Source organism: Dipteris shenzhenensis, chromosome 10 (genome assembly GCF_047967505.1).
Source record: "Dipteris shenzhenensis isolate YYH24624 ecotype China chromosome 10, Dip_SZ_1.0, whole genome shotgun sequence".
In the NCBI taxonomy this organism is placed as follows: domain Eukaryota; kingdom Viridiplantae; phylum Streptophyta; class Polypodiopsida; order Gleicheniales; family Dipteridaceae; genus Dipteris; species Dipteris shenzhenensis.
The window spans coordinates 38850851-38878017 of record NC_141605.1 but is presented as its reverse complement, the minus strand read 5'-3'; the positions used below and the strand labels follow the sequence as shown (position 1 = coordinate 38878017).

The 27167-nt window shown below is 42.2% G+C and overlaps 1 protein-coding gene across 1 annotated transcript; it reads right to left on the bottom strand.

Annotated features, from left to right (window-relative positions):
* Positions 1–21937: 21937 nt before the first annotated feature.
* Positions 21938–25796, bottom strand: LOC147897791 (beta-glucosidase 34-like). Its single transcript, XM_087380230.1, has 13 exons — positions 25497–25796; positions 25076–25145; positions 24827–24885; positions 24656–24731; positions 24431–24502; positions 24257–24344; positions 23891–24152; positions 23605–23720; positions 23287–23507; positions 23143–23171; positions 22779–22875; positions 22394–22493; positions 21938–22270 (listed from the first exon to the last, which is right to left on the bottom strand). Exons 1-13 carry the CDS (start codon positions 25737–25739, stop codon positions 22093–22095), a joined length of 1611 nt encoding a protein of 536 aa, XP_087236356.1. The 5' UTR covers positions 25740–25796; the 3' UTR covers positions 21938–22092.
* Between the last annotated feature and the right edge of the window lie 1371 nt (positions 25797–27167).

The window sequence follows — 27167 nt, the reverse complement described above, 5'->3', positions numbered from 1 at the left end:
ACATACATTTTAGAATTGGAGCTCATCTGTCATCGTATGGTCTACAATTTTCAACAAAACAAGGCATTCCACAGAAGTAAATTCTTCTACTGCCACATGAAACTATGAGTATTGAACTCGTATTGAATCAATAGGACAGGCAAATTGAGAAAAATCGCGATTGCGTGCCCAAAAAAAAAGTATGATGTCAATAGTTGAGATCGGAATTGCTGTTCTTTTTCGGTGAAAGAGAACAACCCGTATGCACTCTTTTACCTTGTGTTGAGCTGAATTGGCTTCACCAATTGGGTGATATGGTGATCGGCACGCCTTCCCTTAGACTCAAATGGCAGCCACGCACAAAATCAGCACATTCACGGTTTGGATCGTAAATTGAACCCTGATTTCCTTCTGCTTCAGTGATCACGGCCATGGCACACTTTTTGTTTTCAGCAGCAACTTTGAAAAGTTTATCGCCCTCCAGGAATCAACAATTGAAGACGCGACCATTGATAATACCTTTGTTAATTTTGACATTAACGCCTTGGGAGAACTGGGAAATCTAGGTGCATGATCAAACAGAAATTGTAGCTTCTTGATCCAGTAGAGTATAGCATATCGTGATAGGCAAGAATCCACCTCCATGGCCACCTCTTCCATTTCTCTTTCACTCAGCCCCTTCACGTTGCGGAATTGCGTCACCAAGGACAACAACACGGTAAAAAAGGAGAAGTTTCTCCTTCGTCTTAACGCAAGGGAAATATGAAGAGCCATTGAAGGAGCGGAAAGGCATATGGAGCATTAGAAAGAATTAACTCGCGACTGGCGTCAAAGTCTTGTCCTAGTTTGCATTCAAGCGTATTCATCACTCTATTGACGCCCTTGGCTGCAAGAATGAAATTGTTTTGAGCATTGCTATGCTCTGCGGCTTCAAGGCCACGTTCACCCAAATCTTGGTCTTCCGGCTCTTGCACCCATTGTTGGGGTGCTATGTGATTTGGTTCTGCTCGTAGGTCCTTGTCTTACTGTGATGACAGCAGATTCTGATGCTGCTGAATCGACCATACTTGTTGTGCTGCTTCCATCGTCGGTGGAAGATCGTTATGTGCTACCGTATTGCCCTCCCAGCTCTCCTTTGTTGGCTACTGAGGGTTGTTTTGCGATTTTGGATAGTTGTTGTTTCCTTCGCGCACACAACTTTTACAGCTCATCGTCGTCTCGTGGCGGGATTTTTCCTCTATAAATGAGGTCTTTGGCAGGCGTCTGAGCAATTCGAATACTTTTTGTGGCGGGATTTCTCGTCCATCAATGAGGTCTTTGGGATCTCTCAGGCGTCTGAGCAATTCGAATACGGGCAAGCAAGAAAGAATGCATGGAAGTGATGGGGCTCTTGGACTCGGAATTCGCATCTGATACATAAGGCGTAAGTAGTGCGTAATCAGTCTCGAGGAGGAGGCAATGAGGTACGTGGTAAGCAAATGAGTCAATGTAGAACGTGCCATTAAATGCCTACTCCCAACTGTCTACTCTCAATCGAACGAACAATATTCAATGTCAAGATTGATTTGGATCCAACGACCATCATTGCTCCAATCGTCCTCCCCCAAGAGAGAGAAAAAGATTGAGAGAAGCGGACCCGAGCAGCCGGTATTAAATATTTACATGGATTTTCCAAGGATGGCTTCGTAGACAACGAAGCGGACCCATGTAGCCTTTGTCACATATATATGTGGCTGTAAATCCCAGGATGTCTTTGTAGACAGCAAAGGCGACCCAAGCAGCCGGTGTTGGCTATTTTTTTAGCTGGCTGAAAATCCAAGGATCGCTTCGTAGACAGCAAAGCGGACCCAAACAGCCGGCGTTGTCTCTTCTGTAGGTTGCTGGAAATCCAAGGATTACCTCGTAGACAGCGAAACGGACCCAAGCACGGAGGTGCGTTGTTCTCTTAAGAGTCACAGCGATCTTTACAAAGCGCGCCCGAGTCGTGACGATGGAGAGCTGCTGCAGAGAGCGTACCGGTGCTGGGGGTGCTTGCGCTCAGTCACGTGGGAGCGGCACGGGGATCATTGTAGGAGGCTCAGTCACAGTCCCTTGACCGGCTGCAATGCAACGTCTGGTATACGAGCCAGACGAGCAATACTGCAACAACTCGTGAGCTGCGACGACGAAGCGTCCAGTGCCATTTTCTTCTCCATTGGCAGCCATCCATCGACAACAGGTATCCTAGCAGATTACACATGCGATACGGTTGATTGTTTCTATTTTGAAACGCTGGAACATGTCCAATCGCTATTTAAACGTCTCATTCTGAGCCACTTGCTACTAGAAAATCTTTGTTCTTTGATAGGTCCAGAGTCCACTGAACACGCGCACAGATTGCTTCGTGGCGCTGCGAAGGTCTTGAATAAAGCAAAATCTGTTCACATGATTAATTTGATCCGGGACGAGACGACTGACCGGATGCTACTATGCAGCTCCCGGGCACGTGAGGCCAGAATCTCTATGTTCCGACGAGAGAGAGCTTACGTGGCATGAAAATCTGTAACGGAAGGAAGTCGAAGAGGCTATCCTTCCCTGATGGTCGCAATCGGTGTACACAGTCAGGTAAGAGTTGAAATTGACCGGCAACCAATGGAATGCCTCCTCTCACATTACGATGAAGCCCTCTACCTCAGTTTTTGCCAATCGGACCATGTGCCCATAATTCTGGCAAAGGCAATCTGTCATTAGGGTACTCATGTACCTATATTTCAGATAGCATCCGATAAGGAGTGCCCTTAACAGATTGCTATCTCCGATGGGCATGTGCCCAATCTAGTTGTGATGTTGGTCACCCAAGGGTGGTGCACTGGTGCTCGAATCGGCAGCCCCAGGTTTGGAGGTGCGAAAGAGAGAATTGAGGACACATTTATGTGCCCTCTCTATTAAAACTTGTGAATGTGTCCTCTTTATTAAAACCTATGAACGTATCTACATCACCCCCAACCACGCACGACTAGATTCGTGCACATGCAAGGAGTGACCTTAAATAAGATAACAACTAGCCACACTTGAATTGGTTGATTGAGTTGTAAAGGAGTCAAGTCACGCGCATGACTCGTGTTATTATCTAGTAGTGTAAAGATGCTTCATAGCACTGACAACAAGCAATGTGAACTTACCCTGGTTATTAGCTGTGAAAAGATAGCCAATGCTAGCGTAAGGTCCCTAACACCCCTGTTTGAAAGTGTGAAATATTATCCATTCGACCATCCATTTCATTGCTAGAAGCTAGTGATTCAACCAGAGGAAATTGCCTAGAGATTCGAATTGTGTGCCGTAGAACAATGATTTGAACACATGCTAACTATGGAGATAGGGAGTCAATGGGTAAAAGCCATATAAAATCGGCATTGTTCCCAAAGGCGAATCTGCTTGCGAACGGGGTAGGTTGCCACCATCGTACATTGGTAGCATTTGCATAGGCAAGGATTTCCTTTGGCAGTTTTCTGTCCCTACTTTCTTCCTTGGTAGCCATCCCTCAACTATGCATGCATAACTACACTTTTTCCATTGGCAACCATTGACGTTGGATGGCCATGGTTTGCAACAGGTCGAATGGATGGTCAAAAGGGATGGTCGAAGAGATGATATTTCATAGTTTCAAACGAGGGTGTTGGGGCCGATATGCTGGCATTGGCTATCTTCCATAGCTAATGATTGGGGTAAGTTCACATTGCTTGCCAATGGTGCTATGAAGCGCCTTACACTACTAGATAATAGCACGAGACTTAACTGCATTACAACTGAATCAACCAATTCAAATGTGGCTTCTCGGATCTTGTTTAAAGTCACTAACATAGATTTACTAATCTAATTTATGTGTTATACTAACAAGTCACTCACAATGTGACACTTAAATAATGATGCACATCTTCCAATATAGGCAGCCATCCAAAATAGAAACAATCAACCCGATGGCATTTATAACTTGCTAGCATACAACCCATGGTCGTCAAGTGTCTAGTAAGTTTTCTTTAACGTCTAATGAGTCAAATGCCTAGACTAAATTTCTTCTTACTGCACCATACAACATCATCAAAGAACATCTACATAGCTAAACTATGGATTAAAAAAGTAACATGCCTCCAGAATTTCAATCTAGTGGCTCATCCCATGTCATTTGAAGGCGTGATCATGTATTAACAATGATTGAGCTATGGGCCAAATACTAGTAAGAAAGGCAAGAGAAGTTCATGTTTTATCTCTTGGTCTTAAGTTGTGAATGTATGTAAAGTTCTATGGTTTCTCATATACTAGTTGTAGGTGTACTTGTCTCAATTCTTCTTGGTGTCCCCCAAACCCACTCCCCATCTCTCTCTTTCTTCTCCCAAATGCTTTTGCCTCTCTATCTAGTATTGTTTGTGCGATTTCATGATTAGGATCCCTTTTTTCCTATCTTTTGGGCTGCTAATTCCTCCACTAGGGAGATAACTCACCCTTTGAAGAGAGGGTTTGATTTTTTTCAAACAATTAGCTTTCCATTAGTAAGGTTATTTTTTCCCTTTTTCTATGCATCTTATATGAGATGAGATGTAAGAAGAGTGAATAATGTAACAAGCAAGCATAAATACAAGGGCGCACTTGACTTGGAGTTCATTGGGATGTACACTAAATGTTCTTGCATTTATTTTTGGAATAAATGTAATTAAGATTTTAAGGATTACTTTTTCAAGTTATTGATGAGATTACATTGAATGATGTGTGTTTGTTCTTTGGATTCTAAAGAACCACCTTGTTGAAATATGGAAACTCTGGTGGTAATTATGCTGCAGTATATAGAGATGTGGTTAATTTAGTAGGTGTGTTTATCCAAATGTGGTAAATTTAGGATTTATAAGTAGTTGTAGGAGTTGTGTTTGCAATATTATATAGTTGGTTTTAGTGCATGAGGTTTGCCAAGTTAGCTTTTTTGGGTGAATCTTTGAGCATGTCAATGTTTAGGTCCAATTTTTGGTCTAATCTTCAAATTGTATGCTTTAATATGATATATTGCTTTAATAAAAAGTGCTTATCTTGAGTTTGGTTGGAAATGTGATATGACTAGTTCAAGGCCATTTGTGGCTATCATGTAATGGGAAGTTAGACAAAGCTTGTCTCTATAGTTGGTCAAGGTACCATCTTGTCACAAGCTGTTATTATGGAATATTTTTGTGTGTTAATGTAGATGGTAAGGACTCTAGTTCTTGTTTCATTAAGGCAAAGTATATCATATGCATGAAGGTTGTACTTATTATTTAGTTCAAGATAGAGGGATGGAAATGATCACATGCTTAGGGTTTTTATAATGGTGTGAGTTATCAAACTTTCCTAGGAATGGTATATTCAATTGCCATGATGCTTATTTAATATGTGAAATTCTTTTTTAAGTCATTAGTGATTTATAAATTTTCATCCTTGTGTCTCTTGAAAGTGTTGTATATATGATTCCATGTTATGCCACTCAGCTACTTGGATCAAAAGATAGCGTTTCTAGTGTTACGCGTTGTGCAAAATGGACTCTTTTGGATGTGTTGGTGGATGTATTGGATACCTTATTTGTGTGGGGATATAATTCCCATTTGTATTTCTTTGTACAAGAAGCATTACTTTCCACAATGGGTACAGATGCATCCTTTTTGTATAAACTAGTAGGGAACCTACACGATGCTGCAGCATGATATTGATTGATGATTGTTTGATCAAATAATACAACTAGAGAACCATTTGTGTGTGCCACAACAAGACAAAGCACCTATAAACGTGCACACAGACGTGTTTACTCAACTTAAAAAAAAACTTACGGGCGCATCTATTTGCACGTCTATTCGCACGTTTACAGACCCGCGTCTAAAGGTGCGTCTAAATAGCAGACAGACATGCCTATAGATGCCACAACAACACAAAGCAACTATAGATGCGCTTGGTAGATGCGCAAAATAGTAGGTGCGTCTATAGGCGTTGCTTTAGTAGAGGAATTACGGGCGCGTCTAAATGCATGTCTAAAAGCTCGTCTATTTGTGCGTAAATTACCGCATCTACGTGCGTGTCTAGACTGAGAAAATACGAGCCCGTCTATTTGTGCATGTATTAGCGTGTTTATTTGCGCATTTACACTGAGAATCAGATGCGCATTTAGATGTGTAGATAGACACAAACCAGAGAATACAGAAAGTGAGATTTTGGTGTACATCATTGCTTTCCAAACATTGCCCATGATTACCAAAGCACATAATTTTTTGCAAGCCCACATATACAAGAATTAAGTGAGATGAGGAGAATGAGACAATATGTAAAATAGTTTTGCTAATATCAATTATGGGGCTACGGTTCAATCTCATCCTCAATGAGATCAACCCTTGCCAAACTATCTACTTCAAAATCCAAACAAGTGTTTAGATCTACAAATACATTCAACCCACTACTACTTGTGCCACTCATGTGCTCATAGAAATCAGCATCCCGAATGGTAGGCTCGTCCTCACGGGTAATGGCCTCAATATCTGTATCTCCTATCTCATGATCATCCTCCTCTCTCGTATCACGGTCATCATCACGTCCATGGCCATGATCATCCTCCATACGCTCCATATTAGTAAATATACTATACATCACTTTGGAGCGTGGCATAATAGGTATGACATGCCACCATCTATTATTATCCACCATTGGTTGATAGACAACCTAATTCAAACACAAATACAATCATGTTACTTTTCTTGCATCAAATATTTAAAAGCGAGTATTTTTATATGTATGCACAGTACCTGTTCACATCGTTGCGGTAGTACTAGTGTGTCCTTCCTACTTTGCCAAAACTTTGTGGAGTCAATAGTTACAAAGCCACTTGCATGGTGTTTGATTGTTGCATTAGGGCCTCTTTCCACCACGTCCTTAAACCACTTTACATCCAAAACATACACAAAGAAGCGTCGAAAGTCAAGCATAATAATATCTTGGATTATGCCACAATAATCATCCATGGCTCCATTGGCTCCCTCAAAGCTAGCAATGACGCCGCAATCTTGTGTATTTCTCTTATCATCAATCCATTGTGTTCGAAAATGCTTGCCCTCACACCATATAGCATTGAACATAGTGCACTACACTAAGAAAAAGTCAATTAAATAAGCAATCTAAATTATTGAAAGCTCCTAACTTATGCATAACATTCTATATACTGACCTTGCTCATGCATCCCCTAGCATACTCCCATTCTTCCATTGTGATATGCATCCCCTCATCTTTCTCTGCTTTCTCCATTTCATCAAGTAGCCAATCCACATGAATATCCTTTGGAAGTGCTATTAGATACTGAGGGTATGGCACACGAGATCTGTGGTGTGTACGAAAGAGGGCCCTTTCTTCTTGTCTTCTTGCCTTTGCATCCTCGTATCTTGTCACCCATCTTTTCATCACATCACTATTAAGCACGCAAAAGAGGTTGATACTATTATGCAACTCCGTGTCTATTACTTTGTTGCATCCTTTCCCTTGAGGCACAATAGAGGTCATCCTGTGGTCTTCATCATCTCTCCATAGTCGTGGGAGAGAGCTATCCACATCAACAAGAAACTCAGAAATATATACAAGTGACTCTTGTACCAACCAACCCTCAGCCATGCCACCTTCGGGTCTTGCATTTTGTCTCACTAAGCCCTTCAAGGTCTTCATGAAGCGCTCCAGGAAGAACAACCATCGTGCATGTATAGTACCGCATATAGCAATCTCATCCACCAAATGCACTATGAGATGTAGTTGGCTTATGAGAATAGAACGTGGAAATGTCTCCTCCACTAAATAAACTGCCTCCACTGACATAACTCGAGCATTCTCAAGTGTGGTGGGATCTATTTCCTTTAAGCTCACATACCTAGAAATGAAAAAGTACAGCATATTAGCAATATGCATTCAAACTTGCACGGAGCATTGATACGCATCATATTTTAAATCATGTAAAGTACCTCACAAGCTCGCCCATCTTGTAAATACAATCTTTCACGTCCTTCGATGCACTACGTGAAATGCTAGTAGGTAGTATGAACTGAACCCTCGAGGAGGTGGTTGATCAGTTGCTTATAGCTATTCACTCACAAATTTGAAAGGAAAAAGATATTATGCACATAAAATACTTACTTGGAGCATCTTGTGCCAATCATGAGATTTCAAGCCATATAATTGCTCCACACCTCTTTTCTTGCTCTTTGTAAAGGCTCCCTTCAAACACCTCATGCATCCAGTGGGAGTACGAATTGTAGTAATAGCGCGCTTCACCGTCGCCATCTCTAGCTTTGATAACATCCACGGTGCACGAGGTAAAAAAACACGCCCATTTGGTCTCTCTTGAGGCCAAGCTTCACGCATCCTCCCTGTGGTACGTAGATCCTCCCTTATGCCTACCGAATCTCGTGTCCCATTCAAATGCTCCCAAATGGTAGATGCCACATTCTTGAAGATATGCATGGGATCAAACAGGTGATTGATCTTGAGGTGGGACCAATATGGTAAACGATAAAAGATGGAGTATCTAAACAAAATAAAGTGTTAGCGGGCAATCTTTACTTTCAGCCAATATAGCCAATCTTTACTTCCAGCCAATAGTTACAAACCCTTATCGGCTCATGCCAAGTGGTGGAGTCGTGGAACCGTCCCAAATTCTCATCCAATCTCCCGTAGTGAGTGATTGTGGGAGGACTTCATTCCAAGGGGCAACATATCTAGGATGATCAGGTGGGAGAAATCGATGGTGATTCTCATAGATGACCTTATTCAATGCATCTGCCCGTGAGGCAACTAGCGAAGGACCACAAACAGGACATGCATGGTAACCCAATGTAGTGAGACCTAAACAATAGATGCAATTAAGAGTGGAAGGTGGGTTTAGGGTGCCACATCCTTTGCCTATTCATAATTAGAAATGCAATGCTTACCTGAACACTCACCATAGCCTGGGAAGTCATGCATCATCCACATCAAGACTGCTTTGCAGTTGAAGTCTCGTGACGAGGGAGGCCTGCTCACATCATGCACCTCGATACCTCTCCAAAGTATCTCTAGCTCGTCAATTAAAGGCTCCAAATAAACATCAGGGTTTTTGACTTTATGTTTCCCTGGAATTAGAAGGGACAGCATAACATGTCCTTTCTTAATAGCCATAGTGGGTGGAAGATTGTAATTCACCAATACCACTGGCCATACACTGTAAGACGTGCTTTTGAGACCAAATGCGTTCACACCGTCCATACCCAATCCAAGTCTCAAGCTCCTAGGTTCTTCCTTGAAGCTTGGCCATGTGTCTTCAATATGCTCCCACGCAGGAGAGTCCACGGGAGTTCTCCACTTGCCATCGGTTGATCGATGGGAGGAATGCCATGACATGAGCTCTGCAAATAGATTTGCACTTGAACATATGTTGGATGCGAGGGATTATGGGAAAATGTTGCAACACCTTACGAGGCGCGTCCAAGGTTTTGAGATCTGCTCTATATCTTGCCTCTCCACAAGTAGGACACTCTCTTGCATCCTTATGTAGTCCACGAAACAAAACGCAATCATTGACACATGCATGGATGCGCTTGTAATCTAATCCTCCAAGAGAGGTCACATGTTTCCTTGCCATATCTCTTGAGGTCGGTAATTTATTCTCCCTTGGAAGCATTTTACACAATAGCCTGCACGTGAAGACCATAAATGAGGAAAAGCATTCGAGTAATTGACCCACTAGCATAATTCACCATGTTTGCAAAATAGACTTCAAAGCTTACTTGAGTAATGCATTCAAACTTGCATTGCTCCATCCATAGATGGTTTGCAAGTTTAGTAACTCAAGGGAGGCACGTAGAACAGAGAATGTGCACCCCTCAAATAGTGGAGTCGATGCTGCAGTAAAAAGATCATCTTGCTCCATGCTATCATCCCTCCCTTGATGGACATATAAATCCCGCACCATATCATCAAACACCTCCTCCTCCACGGCTTCATGAGGTAATGGCGGAGGGCTACTATCACCATCACTCCATGCATCCGTAACGGTCCCTCCTGAAGATCCCACCTCATATCGTCGACGCTTCGCCTCCTCACAACGAGCATAGGGCAACATATGCGAGTGTGGCACTGCGTCCTGTATCAAATTAAAACGGGATCATAACTCAAACATATGAACACCCATAGGTATCTCAATCAACCTTAACTTACAAACCCTTACCCTAGTTATGGTCACATCCCATTCTCCATACTTTGAGATATGATTGAGTGTAATCTTGAGATATGATTGAGTGTAATCGTGCATGCACGATACATGTTTCCTCGACATCGATCACACAGACATTTGATTTTTTGCTCCAACCACATTTCGCGATGGTGGATACGGAGGGATTCATCCTCACTGGAGCTACTTGTTGAAGATGAAGACATCCTACAAACAAACAACCCACCAAATTTGCTCTTCTTCAAATGTTTAATTTTAAACTCTGTGGCACGTCTAAAGGCACGTCTAATAGCGCGTCTACAGTCACATCTAAACGCGCATCTACTCTGTGTATTTAGATGCGCCTATAGACACTCTATTAGACGCGATTATAGACGCGGCTTTTAAACCTACTTTTTAGCGTGCTCGCTTTGCTTTTCTTCACATTACTTATACTTCACGTGGCTTGCTTCCTTCCTTATTAGTAGATCCATAGTTTCGACACTTAAGAGGAAGGCTCCCATACTTACTTCCAAGCTTACACTTAAGAGGAAGGCACCCACACTTACTTCTAAGCTTAAAGGAGACGAGTACGAAGAAGGAGGAGAAGCAACTTTGAAAAAGAAAGAAGAACCTTCCATACCTCTATCCAAGTAAGTCTTTTTGCAGTTGATCTTGTTTGGAAGTCTGCTCTCTTTAGATTTGTACTTTCTCGTATCCAAGAAGCGCATGATCTGGGTATCAGTGTCACGTTTGTGTGTCCAGTGCAATGTTCTTTTCTACTTTTTAGAAATCTCGTCTGTCGGAGCGCGTCTATAGGCACGTCTCAGAGCACGTCTAAAAGCACGTGTACAGGCGCATCTAAACGCGCGTCTAGTTGTTTGCAAACACAGACAGATGCGTCGATAGACGCTCTGTTAGATGCTCTATTAGACGCGTCCATAGACACGCAAATCAGACGCGTCTATAGACGTGCTCCGACAGTAAGCCTCTCTTTCCTTCCCCTTTCTTCTCAGCTCATCAGTAATAGATTTTTTTCCTTTTTTCCAGTTCAACATGTGGCCAGGAAGCGCTTCCAGCTCACCTGATCCCCAGAAATCTATTTGGAAGGACTTATATAACCTTTTAGGGCACCCTCCCAGTCCTACGGAGTTATACGGGTATATGACGGGTACTCTAAACACTCCCCAGGAGTCGACACTACAGACTCCAAACCACCCCACACCGCCTGAGATCACCCAGCGGAGTCAGCATAGTCGTCTTATGCCCCTTCCCCCATGCCGTCTTATGTCCCTTCTGCCATCCCATCTTATGCCCCTTTCCCCATGCCATCAGGAGGTCCTTCTGTCTTGCAGAGCCTTCGACGTACTCCTGTGCCGTCGAGACTCGGTTCTCCAGCTACGAGTGGTCAGTGTAGTCCCATGCAGTCTCCAGCTACGAGTGGCCAGCGTACGAGCTCGACACGACAGGGTAGCAGGCGTAGTAGCAGGGAGAGCAGTGGGAATGCATGGCACAGTGCTTTGTGCCATGTGGCGACAGGGAGGATGATGATTCAGATGATTTAGACGTGCCTCCGGGTGATGGTATGATTTATTATGACATCACTCAGACAGGAGGCATCTTGATGGATGCGTGGGGGAAGGACATCATGGCCTTCATGCGCTCTGTAATTGCTAACAATTACAGAGATTGCTTTATCCACTACAAAGACCACCCAAAGAGGTTGGCTAATGAGACCCTCACTGTTGTTCGCTCTAGGTATCCTAACCCCCCCAATCGCCAGTTCACAGATAAATGGGCCGAGTCAAAGATTGTTACGATACTTGACAATAAAAGATCTTCGCTTAAGAGGCAGGCACTAGCAGAGCTTGCCAGGCTTGAGGCAGGTCAACCACCAAGGGGCCCGCCCCACACTGCTCACAAGCGTGAGTGGAAGAAGGCAATGAAGTTAGCGAGAGAGGACCGCAGTCTGCAGCACGTGTCTGCAGCACGTGGAGGCACAGAGGATCTAGATGGAGGAATATGGAAGTGCACATTTTGGAGCAGGGGGTGTTGAATCATGGGAGGCCCAATTTGTAAGTATCGATCTCAAATTATATTGCTTATATAGTTTATTAGGAGGTTGTTTCTTTGTACTAATCCCTCCGCAAAGTGTGTCGTCATGCAGCTTGAGATCGTGGGCAGATACCCTACTCCTATGGAGACAGCCTACCACCACCACCATCGTAGAGGAGATACATGGAGGCACTTCTATGATGACAGGTTGATTACTGAGAAGCAGTATACCCGGGCTACTAGAGCGGCCCCCGAGGTATTTGAAAGTAATTAAATAATGCCAAAATTATAAGTAAAGATTTGATTTTTCATACATTGATATATGTTGTCCCTTGTTTACAGGCCCGTGCACAAGACGATGAGGAAGAGGAGGAAGGAGGCGTAGAAGGGAGCGCAATCTATGTCACTCGATCTAGATTAGCATAATCAAATACTAGCATTTTACTATTCAATAGTAATCAGAGGTGGGCAATTAAAGATATGAAGAAATGTATATAAAATGTTAGTGAAATCTAAGTAATAAGTGGGAATCTCAAATAAACCATAAATATGGCAGTTCCAACCAAGTCCAAGGGAATTCCCAAGGTCGAAAAATCCAGATATAACCTCCGTATACTTATACCTTTTCTTGATTTCCTGTTGGCATTATCTAATTACCAGTATCATAATTAAATTTATGCATACATCAAAATTATAACAATGGGAAGTACCATGAAAATGAAGTGTTATACAATCCCAATTATCAATATTTAGGCTTAATGCCTCCTTAACTTGGGACTAGTCCCTCAACACAGAAAATGAAATAAATTCCCAAGGGGAATTCCAAAGGTACTTTTGCAAAATACAATCCTACCAAAGTCACCCAAATCCTAAACCTAACAAAGTCATCAATCTCTACAATAAAGGAAATTTCATCTTTATACTCTTCTTTTCAAGCAATGGACTTCATGTCTAAAGTATAGGAATCCCAAGTAGAAGGGTGCCTTAGTGCAAGTGTATGATTCCCAAGTAACAAATTGTAATAAGAGAGTGTTAAAGAGTGAAATTTCCCTCTTAACATAATAAACTTGCCCCACTTGCATATACTTATCAATTTAGGAAAGGGGATTCGCTAGGAAACCATATAAGGAGAATCCAATGGTAGGGGACCTTCAATGAGACCCTTACATCCTCTTCCATAATCATGCTCAAAGGCTTAGGTAATGGCATGAAGCCAAGAGGTAAGATGCCTGAGTATTTAAAGGTCAAGGAGATCATAATTCTATCCCTCTATCTTAAGTTAACAAACAATTAGAGGGAGAATTGAAGGAGTTTTCAATCTCTGTCCCTCTATCTTAAGTTAACAAACAGTTATGCCATAGCATTAAAAATACAAACCTCCCATTTTTATAAAGAAAAAATTAAAGTGATTTCAAATATATCATCTATTCAAAATCTCTAATACTTCCTTTCAAGCCTTATCAAGTTTTCGCGCTTGATAAGACAAAGCACTTGTTACCATAGTCCACAAATAGTAAGGAGGGCACTTAGCAGCCAAACCTGGTGTCTCATAAAAGTAACAAATCTACATTTTGCCATAGAGAGCACAGTGCAATCTTAATGGGCAATGTAAATATCATAATTTCAACCTCCCAAATTATTGATACTGAACTAATTCAAAGGAGTTGTGCCTCAAAATTCCAATTAATAATTAAATGTCCAAATAAAATACCTTCTTTTTTAAAAGAAAATTCTTATGTACACCATATTAAACCCCTCTTATATTTTAAAGGAACATATTTCTAGATAGGATATGGATTAAATGAGCCTTAGATACGGGTAATCAACTTTGAGAAAAATACATAAAAAGTATGAAGTGCATGCTATAATTCTCTCAAAGGGATTTTCCTACCACACAAAAACTTCAAAATTATTGGGAAAAAATTTAAGCTCCCTATTTGGTATCAAATCCTTGAGAATGCATGACTACCTTCTTTTGATAGTCATGGTATAAGTTCCAAATGATCCCTTGATACATAATGCTAGTATTATCAACAACGGCTTAGATATACTATTACAAAACTCCATTACCTATATCATAGTTTAAGTAGCTAGCCAAAAAAAATATCCAAGTGGAAAGGAAGCCGTGAACCTTGAAGGGCTAGACAAAGTCTCTTACTCTTGAGGCTTCTCGTGTGAAGGTACTGGTAGAGTCGAGCCATGCATGAAGGCATGGTCCTCAAGGTATGCCTTCCATTACTAATCACTTAAAATTATAAGAAGTGGACAAGGAGGCCTTTAGGGGTAAGCTCGTGCTTCCATAGTGGAAAGGCCATCAAAGGTAAGCCCTATATATTCTTAGGGGGGGAGGCCACAGAAGGTAAGTCCTATGAGCTCTGGCCCAATTATTATAAATATAAGAAAGATTCATACTTTTATATACTACATTTGAAATTCCAAACTCCTTTCAAGTGGGTTCAATAAACTTCCAATAATATCCATCCTCTGCAAAGAGCCATACTATAGTAGACATACATTGATAAAATACTTTCCACAGTTAAGGCTCATTCCTCTCCTTTTCACAACACCCTACATGACCATGAGCATGCATGGTTGCTCATAAGGATCTTCCCATGTGGGGGACGATGCCAATAATGTACCCCAAATTCTTCCTCTAAAGTGTTCTCATGCATAGAATTTACACAGATCCCCTAGGGGGATGAGTATGCATACTCAAAAATTACAAGGGACTCCAAGGGGAAGAGAGAGAGAGAGAGAGAGAGAGAGAGAGAGTGTGTGTGTGTGTGTGCACCCACCTTTGTGTGTGTGTGTGTGTGTGTGTGTGTGTGTGTGTGTGCACACGCGCATGCACGTGTGTGTGTGTGTGTGTGTGTACCCACCTTTGCCCCAGTAGGTTACATCACATTAGGTAAGACAATAGATCATCACCTAGGCTGATGACCTACTATCTACCCAAAGGGAAAGAAGTGTAAATAAATCTAGTTTAAGGTGGGGGAAAGTATTGGAGTAGATGTAGTCATGGATGATCTTTCTAATTTTGTGAGTTTGGGAACCATTGTGTTTGCAAATGTCAATCATAAAGGTTAAGAGAAAAAGCCTTCAAACCCATCATTACAAAAGAAGAGAATGGAATGTACGAAGGTTAGGAAAACTTTGTAGGAAGAGGAACGGGGTTGGTTACGTGACAACTAATGAGGAAGACAGTGGGAAAGTTAAGAAGTTTTTTCTTCGAAACAAAGTGGAAAAGAATTCTCCAAGGAAGGGAGGAGAAAGAGAAATGTGTTTGCTTAGGAAAGTGGTAGAGAGGCCTATAAGATTTTGATTTGTGTCGACAAAGGAAGAGGATAGACTACATTTAAGAGAAACGATGTGTCATGAATAAACAGTAAAAGGGTCATTTTCATGAAGTGGACTAGAGGGGTCAAAAAAGGATGACGACATGGGCAAAAGAAAAGACACAAAGTTTGATGAGGGCGGCAAGCACATTCAAGGATCACAGCGTGGACATATGAACGGGTCGCTCGAAGATAGCATAGGTAGGAGGGGGGATAATTATAAGAGGGGAAAGGGGTTAGAGGGAGTGAGTAAAGATGGTAGATTATGAGAAAGGGGGCAAGAAAAGAATGGGGTGGAGAAATATTAAGAGATGAGAGGGTTTGGGAATAAGCGAGTTTGTATTAAAAATGGATAGCAATTAAATGATAGTAAAAAAAGGGGGGGGGGAGACCTTTGACTCCATGGTAAAAGATGATAATACGGGTAGAAGAAAAGACATAGAGTTTGATGAGGGCAGCGAGCATGGTCGAGATCATGGCATAGACATAAGAATGGGTCGCTAGAAGACAACGCAGGTAGGGAAGAGGGCACAGGCAACATGGGGCCAAGAGGAAGAACTTAACTGGTGAGGACAGCTCGGGTGGTGGCTCAGAATGAGCCAAAAAGAATAGAGGGGGGGTGCTTTGAGATGTTGCAATGGGAGGTAGTAAAGAAGGTAGAAGGTGGTGAGCTTAGTGTAGAGGCACACGCAGGGTATATAGTGTAGAGGTAGAGGCGAGGAGACCAGTTCAGCATAGGAAGGCAAGGAACTAGGTAGCAGGAGCAGGGTGAAAGCAAGGTGGAAAGGGAGAGGAGGGAGGGGGTTTAAGTAGATGGAAACTTAGTCGATAGTCAGTTATAGGGAAGAAAAGAGTTGTGACGTGGATGGGAGTGCAGAGATCAGGAGGCAGGAGTGTCAGCTATTCACAGGGCAAAACATCAACTATAGGGGGGGAAATGAGGCAAGATGTCAACCATGGGGGGGCAGGGGGGTGGGTAAGTACATAGAGGTAGGGAGGTTAATAAGTTAATAGAAAGGCTAAAAGAGAGAGGTTAATAGGTTTAAAAGGTTAGAAGGGAAATAGGTTTAAGAGGTGGAGAGGTTAATAGGTTAAAGAGGTTAGAAGGGAAATAAACGTCCTTTGTAAAGGAAACATAGAGGGAAAGGATTAAAGGAAAGAATTGAGCATGGGGGTAGTAAATTTAAAGGAGGAGAGGAAGAGATTTTTTTTAATTAACACAGGAAAACACACAGAGATAATGAAAACTCGTGAGGTGAAGGGGACAAAGGTTAGATTTAAAAACCCGTGAAATGAAAAAAAGGAGGGGGTTTAAATTTAAAAAGGAGGGCATAAATGAAAAAAGAGCATTAAAGCATGGACCTATCACTTATGAGTCTAATGAGGGCTTGGAGGGAGGTGGCAGTATAACCAAGGGAGATTTTCTCACACGAGGCGTGAGATGAGGATAAAGCGTGCGTGCAGCCATCACATAGAGATTCTAGAGGAGAACGCAAGCATGGCCAACAAGGAGCAGAAGCCAAGGACATATTTGGAAGGCAGCGCCAAGGTACTGAATCCTGAGTCCTGAGAGTAACATGGCGAGCAGCAAGGGGGAGGCACAGATCCCGTAGATGGGTTGGGAGTGTGTCAAAGCGGGTAGGGTAGAGACTAGAAAATCGAACGCTAGCCGATTGGTAGACCGTGGAACTAACTGGAAGGCAGCGCCAAGGTACTGACTCCTGAATCCTGAGAGTAACATGGCGAGTAGCAAGGGGGAGGCACACATCCCGTAGATGGGTTGGAAGTGTGTCAAAGCGGGTAGGGTAGAGACTAGAAAATCGAATGCTAGCCGATTGGTAGACCGTGGAACTAACTGGATAGGAGTGGCGAAGTTAGAGGAAGGGAGGGCGAATAATAAATAGAAGGTGATCAAAGTCGAGGGTGAGTATGGAAGGGAATGGTCGGGTCCATCAGAAACGTAAAAAGGTTGTGGGAGAGGAAAAGTCAAGGTAGACGAGCGAAGAATTAAGGAGAAATGGGGGAAAAGGGGGGGATAGGAAATTTTTTTAAGAATTAAGAGAGAATTATAGAAAATTGGCGATATAAGAGAAAAATATAGAGAAAAAATAGGGGAAATTAGGGGAGAAAATGGGGAGTGTTAGAAAAATTAAATTGGAGAATTTAGAGAAAATTAGGGAACAATGGTACTTAGGGAGAGGAAAGATTAGTGACAAAATAGGGAGATAATGGAAAAAATTAGGGAAAAGTTAGGAAAAATATTGGGAAAAAAGAAAAATATTAGAAAAAAAATTGGGAAAAAAGGAAAATATTGGGAGAAAAGAGGGTTGGCTTTGGGGCAGGGGGTGAGAGGGGGAGAGAGAGAGAGAGAGAGAGAGAGAGAGAGAGAGAAAAGAAGAGGCTACAGAGAGAAAAGAAGAGGGTAGAGAGAGAGAGAGAGAGAGAAGGGAACATTTCGTGGAAAGCAAAGGGGGAAAAAAGAGGAAATTTTAGGTGTAGTAAGGATAAATTGGGAGAATAGGAAAAATTGGAAAATTATAGCAAATAAAGAAAAAAATAAGAGAAAATATAATAAACATTTTTTTAGGAAAATTGGAAAAAATAAGGAAAGCTAAGGTACAAGGGGGGTAAATATTAAAGAGTTTAGAAAAGTAGAGAGAGACAGAGACAGAGACACAGAGAGAGAGAGAGAGAGAGAGAGAGAGAGAGAATGTAGGGAAGAAAGCAAAAATAAGAAAATTTTAGAAAACTATTTAGGAAAACATTAAAAAGTAAAGAAATTTAGAAATAATGGAAATAATAGGTAGAACTAGGAAATAATTAGCGAAATTAGGAAAAAATATAGGAAGAATTAGGGAAAAATAGGGGAGATATAAAAAATTAGCAGAAAACTATGAAAATTAAAAAAGGTGCTAGGGTGGGGTAAAGTGAGAGGTTTTAGGGAAGTTTAGGAGAAAGAGAGGGGAGAAAAGAGGTAGAGAGAGAGTGAGGGAAAAAACTAGAGAGAGGCAGAAAGGGGGAAAGGCAATATAAAAGGGTTTCCAAGGGATTATAAAGGGAAAAAAAGTACTTGATATGTTCAAGAGGAAAAAAGAGGATAGTCAGTGTGTGTGTGTGTGTGTGTGTGTGTGTGTGTGTGAGAGAGAGAGAAGGGGGGCGGGGGGAAGGGGGGGATTTGTTATGCTCAAGGATAAGGGGGGAAATCTACCCACATCATGAGTACATCAAGGTTTGTTGAGTGTGTCACAACAAGCGTTAACACAATAAATTTTCAATAAGGTTTTGAACATAAGCTTTTGGTGCATGTGGAATTAGCCCTCCCTATTTCATTACATTTCACAGCAGTGTAGCAGCTCTTCTAGGCCAATATTCAACAGTGCATTTGCATGTATTACATGGAGCTATGTAGGGCCAAGGAAAATAAAAATTAAGTTTGTGGAGAAAGAATTTCTTTTACAATGTTTGGGTGGAGGCAAAATTTATGGGGGAATGCTCAGGCGCTTCTAAGGGGTAAGATGATGGTGATTGGAGAGAAAACAGTTGTGTTTAGGAAGAGAAAGAGGGAAGGCTATTTCAAAGTTATGTGTGTGGTAATGTTAGAGCATTCACTTGAGTTCATTGCACAATTTAGGAATTGTAATACTTGCAAGAAAGGAATATTACACAACCATTTGATCACGTAAAAGCATGAATTGGGTCACATTGATCAAAATATGAATAGTAGCTAATTTTTGGCATCATGGTTAACTCTGTTGCACTCAAATGTTTGCTAACATTAACTGCAATTTGCAAGAAGGGCTTCACATGGATTGCAATTTTAGACTTGAGGGTTTAGAAAGCGTATAGAGTGTTTTCGAAAGTATGAACATGAATTTGGAGGTTGGATTAGCAAAATAGGGTGTGTGCTAGGAAGAATGTCAAGGCAAGTATGTGTAAGAGTACATTGGAAAAATTCAGAGCTTTGAGTAAGAGAGAGATTTCCTGTAAGATAAGAAAAGAGAGAAAGGCACAAAGGAAATATGAAGAAGAAAGCTTAAAGGAATTTTTTCCTGAACATTATAGACGGGCATTGATGTGCGGCATGAAACAGACGGAGGGAGAGATTACACTCTCAAAGGGGCTAATAACACAAGGGACAGAGAAAGAACAACAATGTTATTGATTGAGCGACGAGTCGCAAGAAGAACCCAAAGGAGAAGCCTTCCATTGATAATTTAGTAATGCATTTTGTCTTGCAGATAAAAGGATCCATGAGGTCATGGAGGTAGATCATGTTGCAAATACAATTGTTGGGCTGGCTATGTGGAGGGGCAATGTAGAAATGCACGGGTTGAGTGAGGAGAGTGGAGGGCGAGAGATAACTTGAATTCAAAGAGGAGAAGGATGCTTGACCAGATAAAAATTTTGCAATTCTTAAGGAATAATATAAATTGTAGCTTTTGTGCTCCCCCGCTCTTTTCCCTTGCGCTCCTCAAAATTTCTTAGGCTGTCTACCAAAAATTTAATCAGGATGCCCCCAACTAGCCTACCAAGTCTATCTATCGAAAGCCTTGATCACATTGTAAGTTACTCTGTCTTTGATGATGAAAACCTCAAATACACCAAATTCAAAGGCTTGGTCCAACTTAAGGTGTTAGAAGAATTGATACCAATGCACATGGTGTCGATGCGATTAGACTTGAAGAGGCCAGAGAGTGGATGTGAGGAGGTTGGAGAGGTTGAAATGGCAACAAAGGTAGAGAAAACAACTTGCAAGGGTCTATGCTAAGCAGCACCTCTTATGTGCTAACAAAATTATCATTTTCTGTGTGAGGGTAAGGGAGTAGCCAAATGAGAAGGTGAGGGGTTGAGGAAGCTAGCACTCAGAGATGGGGTGAGGGAGTAGCCATGAGAAGAGGGGAGGCTAAGGGAGCTAGCATGAAGAGAGGGGGTGATGGAATAGCCATGCGAAGAGGGAGGCTAAGGGAGCTAGCACGAAGAGAGGGGGTGAGGGAGTAGCCACATGAGGAGGTGAGAGAGAGATAGAGAGACAAAGACAGAGACAGAGAGACAGAGCACTTTTAGGTAACAGATAGAGAGGGCACACACGCACACACACACACACAATCACACACGTGTGCACATCCACTCATACACACATGTGCATATGTGTGTGTGTGTGTGTGTTTGTTGTACATACATACATTTATATATTTATTTTATGGATATACATGTATATTTATTTATTTATTTATTTTATGTATATACATGTATATTTATATATATATGTGTGTATATATACATATATATTTATATATTTATATATATATGTATGTATATATTTACACACACACACTTTTTTTAGTCACACACACACACACAAGATGGATAGAGAGAGAGAGAGAGAGTATATAAGATATTTATTTATATTTTTAGATTTAGTATTGTGCATGTTTGTGATTGAGTGTGTGCGTGCTCGTGTTACAAAGTATGTATATATTTACACACACACACACACTTTTTTTAGTCACACACACACACACACACACAAGATGGAGAGAGAGAGAGAGAGAGAGAGAGAGAGAGAAAAAGAGAGCTTATAAGATATTTGTTTATCTTCAGATCTAGTATTGTGTGTGTTTGTGTGTGCACACACGTGTTGCAATGTATGTGTATGCTTTTCACAAAATTTCATAAAATTCCTCAAATTTGAGATTTATAAATGAAACCTTATATTTAATAAAACGCAATAGATGATCACAACTCTAAGACCTAGCGGGACACATCTCTAGCGGGGCACATCTCTAGCAAATCGTAGACAAGCCAGTTTACTCATAAATACTAATATAATGTTTTTCTATTAAAGACATTTGGTAAACTTCTATGCAAAAGAACCCTGTGTGAACCTCCCCATTTCATAGAGGAAAATAACTTTTTGGCCAATGATAGTATGATTTGAATATACCTATATCCATGTACATACAAGTGTAGATATTATTTAATAAAGATGTCCTTAGTGTTCTTCTCAACAATGTCCAAAAAGCTCACTTCTTAGTGAGGCTACAAAAGGCCTCTTTCAATTAGAACTCATTTCAAATGTTCCCTTGATGTCCATGTGTTAAGGCTAAATCTCCCATGATAAATCTCAACTTTGAGTGATATGTGTTTGAGTCCACTAGGAACTTGGAAAAGAAAGGCAATTAAGGAATTCCAATTGTTTACAAAAATAAGAATTTCTCATATAGAAGACTATCTTCCATCTTACACTTACACAACTTTCTTATTTGGCCTCATCCTCACATCTCAAATTACATTTCTTTGTACACATGATTCTTATTTGTACCAATCTTCACATGTTGAATTCCATGACATTACCCGCACATCATAAAAAAAGCTCCATCATTTTTATATTATTTGTATAATCTTCTCTCTTAAGTACACTAGAAGGAGGATGATTAACTCCCATTCCTCACAAGCATACCATTTCTATCACACCCTCCATTAAAAAAAAGAATTGGGATAAAATATACATTAGGTTTTTCAAATGCTGGTAGAATTAGAGGCCAACATTGCCTTGTGCCACAAAGCTGATTTTCTAGGATAGCGATTCATCTCCTCATCCACATAATGGATGCCAATTCTAATTTCTAATCCTAAATTAAATTCGAATCCATCGAGCAAAGACCAAGCAAATACACCCTTCACATTTGCTCCTTCACTGCAAAGATCAAAGGATATGGTAGATTTCAATAAGAAAATCAATCATCTATTTGTTTTGTTTCCTAAAAAAGAAAGAGGAGATTTTATTTTGGCAAAGAAATTGAAAAAGAGTAATGAATACCTTATCGCTATGCTCAACTGATCGTAGTATGTTTCGAAATACTCTACTCTTCCATCATCGCTTAAAGTTTCATCAAACGATGTCTCCTCAATTCCCCAACCTGTGTTCAAGACCATTAACATATAATTTCTTTAAGATTCGTCTTCACTAAGCTAAAATAGCAAAAATCCCCGTGAAGGCCTACATATTCACGCCATTCCTATGTACAAAAAGAGTAGTAATTATATGTTTCAAATTCCCGATAGCTTTTCAGAATATAGACCCTACAATAGTGTTGCAAATGAGAAATTTAAAATCAAGTTATTTTCCTAACATTTCAGGTGTTAATTAAGAATTTCGAGGAGAGGGATTCATGTTAAAGAGTAATAACCAGCACACATTTTACCTGTTTGAGTAATTATCATTGGAAAATTGTTGTAGCGATCCCTGACATATTCCACCGTCTTCCTGATGCAATAAGGGACGGCATAATCGTGTTGTCCCTGTCAAGTTCATACACGGACACTGATTTCAACAAATGTAATGTAAACTGAATTGTCAGGTGAAAGATAAAATCAGATACGTGATCTGGTTCTGTAAATAAGGCATACAAAAAACATTCGCAGAAAGATTAAAAAGACGCAGAACGTGGAGTAGAGTGTGTTCGACGTTCGAACGGGATGCAAACGGACACAATGCAGCATTAAATTCCAGTGGTGCGCTACTACCCCAAACACAAAAGACTGAATCAGGAATAGCTAAGATCATACCACGCCGATAGCTTCTCCATCTTTGAAACCTGCGTCGTCGTATAGTTAGTAGACCCAATCAGAGGGTGATATTAATATAAACGCCAATTTGAATACTATAAAATCCCATCAGCACTACCGAAAATGCGCACTAAACTTAATTACCGGTGAGACCAGCTTGCGAATCCAGATAGTAGCTGATAACGCTAGAGGTCTCGTAATAGTTGTGGTCGTAAGCGTAGAATGCCGTGACAATGTTCAAGCCGAGGAAGTCGATCGATCCGTTCAACATCGCAATTTGGTCAGCCGTGAAAGTTGGAAGCCGAGAACCCGCGAGCTCCTTCATGATAGCGGGATAATCTCCGATCAAAATAGGATGCAAGAACCTGCAAACACAGAATTCCCAGGAACGTTTATCAGCCGGTTAATAAATGAAAGTATTTTCAGTCTATCTGTTTCAGCGAGATACAATAGACAGTTTACCATCCGAGTAGAAAGTCCTGCGCCCTGTCGGCAGCATCTTGATCTGCAGTAGTATTTGTCAGAGGCTCGAACCATCTGGTCCACAACGCTATCCCAATCGTCCCATTTTGAGCTTCCTAAATAGCACGCACAAGTATGGTTTCAGACACGGCACGATAATTTACCTTCCCACATCTCAAGCGATCGTCCTCCAAAAAATGGAAAGAGAAAACTGGCTGAAAAAGTGGAAGCATTGACGCAAATGCTGCTTCCAAGAAGCAAGTAGATTTGGCGGCGGGAGAAGAACCTGGTAATAGTTTCTGTAGATTTCCACCGCCCCTGCGTGCGCTAGCAACAAATTGTGTCCCGCAATGTAAGGCTCAGTCGCGGAATTCCCTTCCCAACAGTCCCCATAGCCTACGATCCCCGAAGTGCATCTCCCGGGAGGATTCTGATTTGTGGCAAATCCCAACCCTGCATAATCGTTTGGCTCGTCGAAAGTAATCCAGTTTTTGACTCGATCACCGAAAGCGCTGAAACAAGTGTTTGCGTAGTGCACGTAATCGTCTCTGCGCAAACGAAGAGACGATCCATCAATACGAACCGGTTCATCGTTTAAACCATCTCGCGCACAGGTAGCACCAAGGAGAATGAGGCAATCTATGTCATTTACATGAAAGTAGCGTTCAATGGTCCACCGTAGCTATTATCGAGAACGTAAGGATGATCTTGTGTCCACAGCGTTACAAACAATTCCAGACCTGGCATAAAACGATAGTATACGCCCACAGTTAGTTGGAGCAATGGAATAGCTGTAGAAAGAAACGACTTTACCCTGCCACGATACCTTGTGCAAGGGCGTCATCGATTACTTCATTGTAATGCGCTACAGCAATCTCATTCGCCTCCCCGTTTCCACCTGCAGTACACGTGCAAACGCCGGGAATGTCAAACAGAGACGTCTTGAGCCAACGTGCTCACAGCGCACGGGAGAACTGACAGGTTAGCTGGAAACAAGTTTGGATGGGTCAACTTTGCGAGAGCAATGCAACTACTCAAGAATCTCACTCACTTGGATGTATCCGCGACCAGGCAATGGACATGCGATACGCATTCATACCCAAGTCAGTCACGAGTTGGTGATCTTCCTGCCAAACAAATCCAGAGCCACACGAAACAGACACCGTGAACATCCGAGGTTACATGACAGGTCTAATCGCACATTAGTGAGTTCGGGGATCACCTTAAACTTGTAGTAGTTGTCACCGCATTGACCAGGAATGGAGCCATCCAGGGAAGCTCCTGCAACCAACAATGGAATATTAAGCCATTTCGAAGACAGAACAGGATAAGCAATCGGCAATGGTTCCCTTCACTACCCTTTTTGGATTCCGGCCCAGATGCCCCGAAAACATACGAAGTGCTCACTTACGAACAGAGCTGAAAATGCGCTCGATCATCAAAGGGAACGGTTGAGGGCGAGTAGCCTCACCTGAAATAGAACGCGCGTACTGGTCCCAAATGTTTAGGCTCTTCCCGTCGACGAGCTCTGCTCCTTCGTGCTGCAAAACCGAGGTGAAGGAGCAGAGTGTAAGGTAAATACATTGAGCGATCAAGGGAAAACTCGAGGCAAGTGAGAGCGGCCGTTTGAAGAAGCGCGTATTCTCAGATTCGAGCTCGTTATCTGTCCGATGAAACGCGAATCCTGTCAGGTATGCTGTGAGTAGAACAACTAACAAGCAATCCGGCAGTGCTCGTAGGTTGCGAGAGGAGCGGCTAGCAAAGATAAAATGCATCATTGCAGAGAGAGGTGAAGGGAAGGGATCAGAGGGGGAGCAAGGAGGAAGCAAGAGGAGGGAGGAGGAGGAGGAGGAGGAGGAGGAAGAGGAGGGAGGGAGGGAGGGAAGAAAAACCTTCATGGAGGAGGTGATGGAGCCGAAGAGGAAGCCATCGGGGAAGCTGGAGCGGGTGACGCCGGTGCCGTTGGGGAAGAGGGTGGAGTAATCGTCATCGGCGAGGCGGAGGAAGGGAGAGGAAGGAGAAGACGATGCGGAGGAGGATGAAGAGAGGAGGAGGAGGAGGAGGAGGAGGGGGAGGAAGGAGGAGGCGAGCGCCATAGCCAAGGAGGAGGGAGAAGGAAGGGTGGCGAGCGCCATAGCCAAGGGGAGGCCAGGTGGGGGTGATGGTGAAGGGGATGAAGATGATATGGGTATTAAGGGGGAGGGGTTTAAGTGAGCCAAAAACAACCGCAAAAATTGGAATGTCACCCCCGCGAGGGGCGTGTGACCACCCTCACGTGCTTTCTCTGCCCTCTGCCTTTCAATGCCCATGCATTCAACGTCATCACCCTCACGCTATCCTCCATTGCCACCCTGTCACCAATTACCCCCCCCGGGCCCCACCCCACCGTCCACCTCGTCCTCGCATTGTGCTTGCCCCATGGCCGTCATCCTCCCCTGCAAGCTGGGTTCTCCGCCTAACGCTCCCCGTGGGTGCCACGTGGCAGACCACGGGCTTGGTCGGTGACCTGGCCCGCCGCCACACAGCCTCTCGGATGACACGCTGGCGCCTCAGGAGCTCTGTCCCTCCACGTCACCCTCCGTTCGACCCCATCTCCCAAAGGACCACTTTGCCTGTCCTCTTCACGAGACCCTCACCTTGCCGTCGCTTTCCTTGGGAGCTTTTTCAGTTTCTTTTTGGGGTATGCGAGGCAGCTTGGGCGTATCTCCTCCCCTCTAGGCTCTGACCTTTACTCCAATTACCATGCTTTCACCTTTTATTAGACTGCCCCTCATGGTACGTGTTTGGAATCTCCGTGTTCCATTCCACTCCCACATGGCCTATTTCCCTCGATTGTTTTGTCTCATGCTTGTGCTTTTCTCTACACACTTGTGTCTTGCTTTTCAATGCACTCTTCCCACCTATTTCTTTGCAAAAGGACAATGCACGCAACACGTTGTGCCACCCTTACACTCTTGCCATCACAAAGTATTGCATGGCACACGCCTTGAATTTGAATCCTATAATATAGGGTGAGGCATTATGTTACCCTTCAAAGACACATTTCCAAGGTCCATATAGCTAACTACTTAACACACCCATAGAGTAGGGGACATAAACATCCCGACACAATAGGTCGCCCTTCAAATTTAAGGCCTCCATGCCAGAAACTCATGGCCTCCAAAAATTACTTTACAACTCACTAAATGGGTATACATAGTATTCTAGCATTGAAAAAAATTGAAAATTTACAATGCATACTTTCCAAAGTAGGAAGCCTATTTCATTCATTTTTTAAAAATGATGTACTTATTTAATGTGGGAGTGTGTGAAAGACCAATGTGGGTGTGAGTTTTCGACCATGTGAGATCTACAAACCATGCTATTGCTAGCCTATAACCACACAATCATCTCCTCCCATATGAAACAATTATTTTGTAGCCAATAACCTATAATCACAAGCCTTTCCACAATCACACAACAATGGAAGGTACTCCTTGATAATAGCAACACCCCAAACCTAGAGTCGTACATTTGCATTGAAGCTACTTGGAACCAAGAATGTAGTCACTCTTTACTCACCA

Coding starts and splice junctions, on each gene's coding strand:
- LOC147897791 (XM_087380230.1), bottom strand. CDS start 25,739: ATGGCGCTCGCCACCCTTCCTTCTCCCTCCTCCTTGGCTATGGCGCTC. Junction 24,503..24,655: donor CTGGTCGCGGATACATCCAA/GTGAGTGAGATT, acceptor CGTGTACTGCAG/GTGGAAACGGGGAGGCGAAT. Junction 23,508..23,604: donor CAGGACTTTCTACTCGGATG/GTAAACTGTCTA, acceptor CTGTGTTTGCAG/GTTCTTGCATCCTATTTTGA.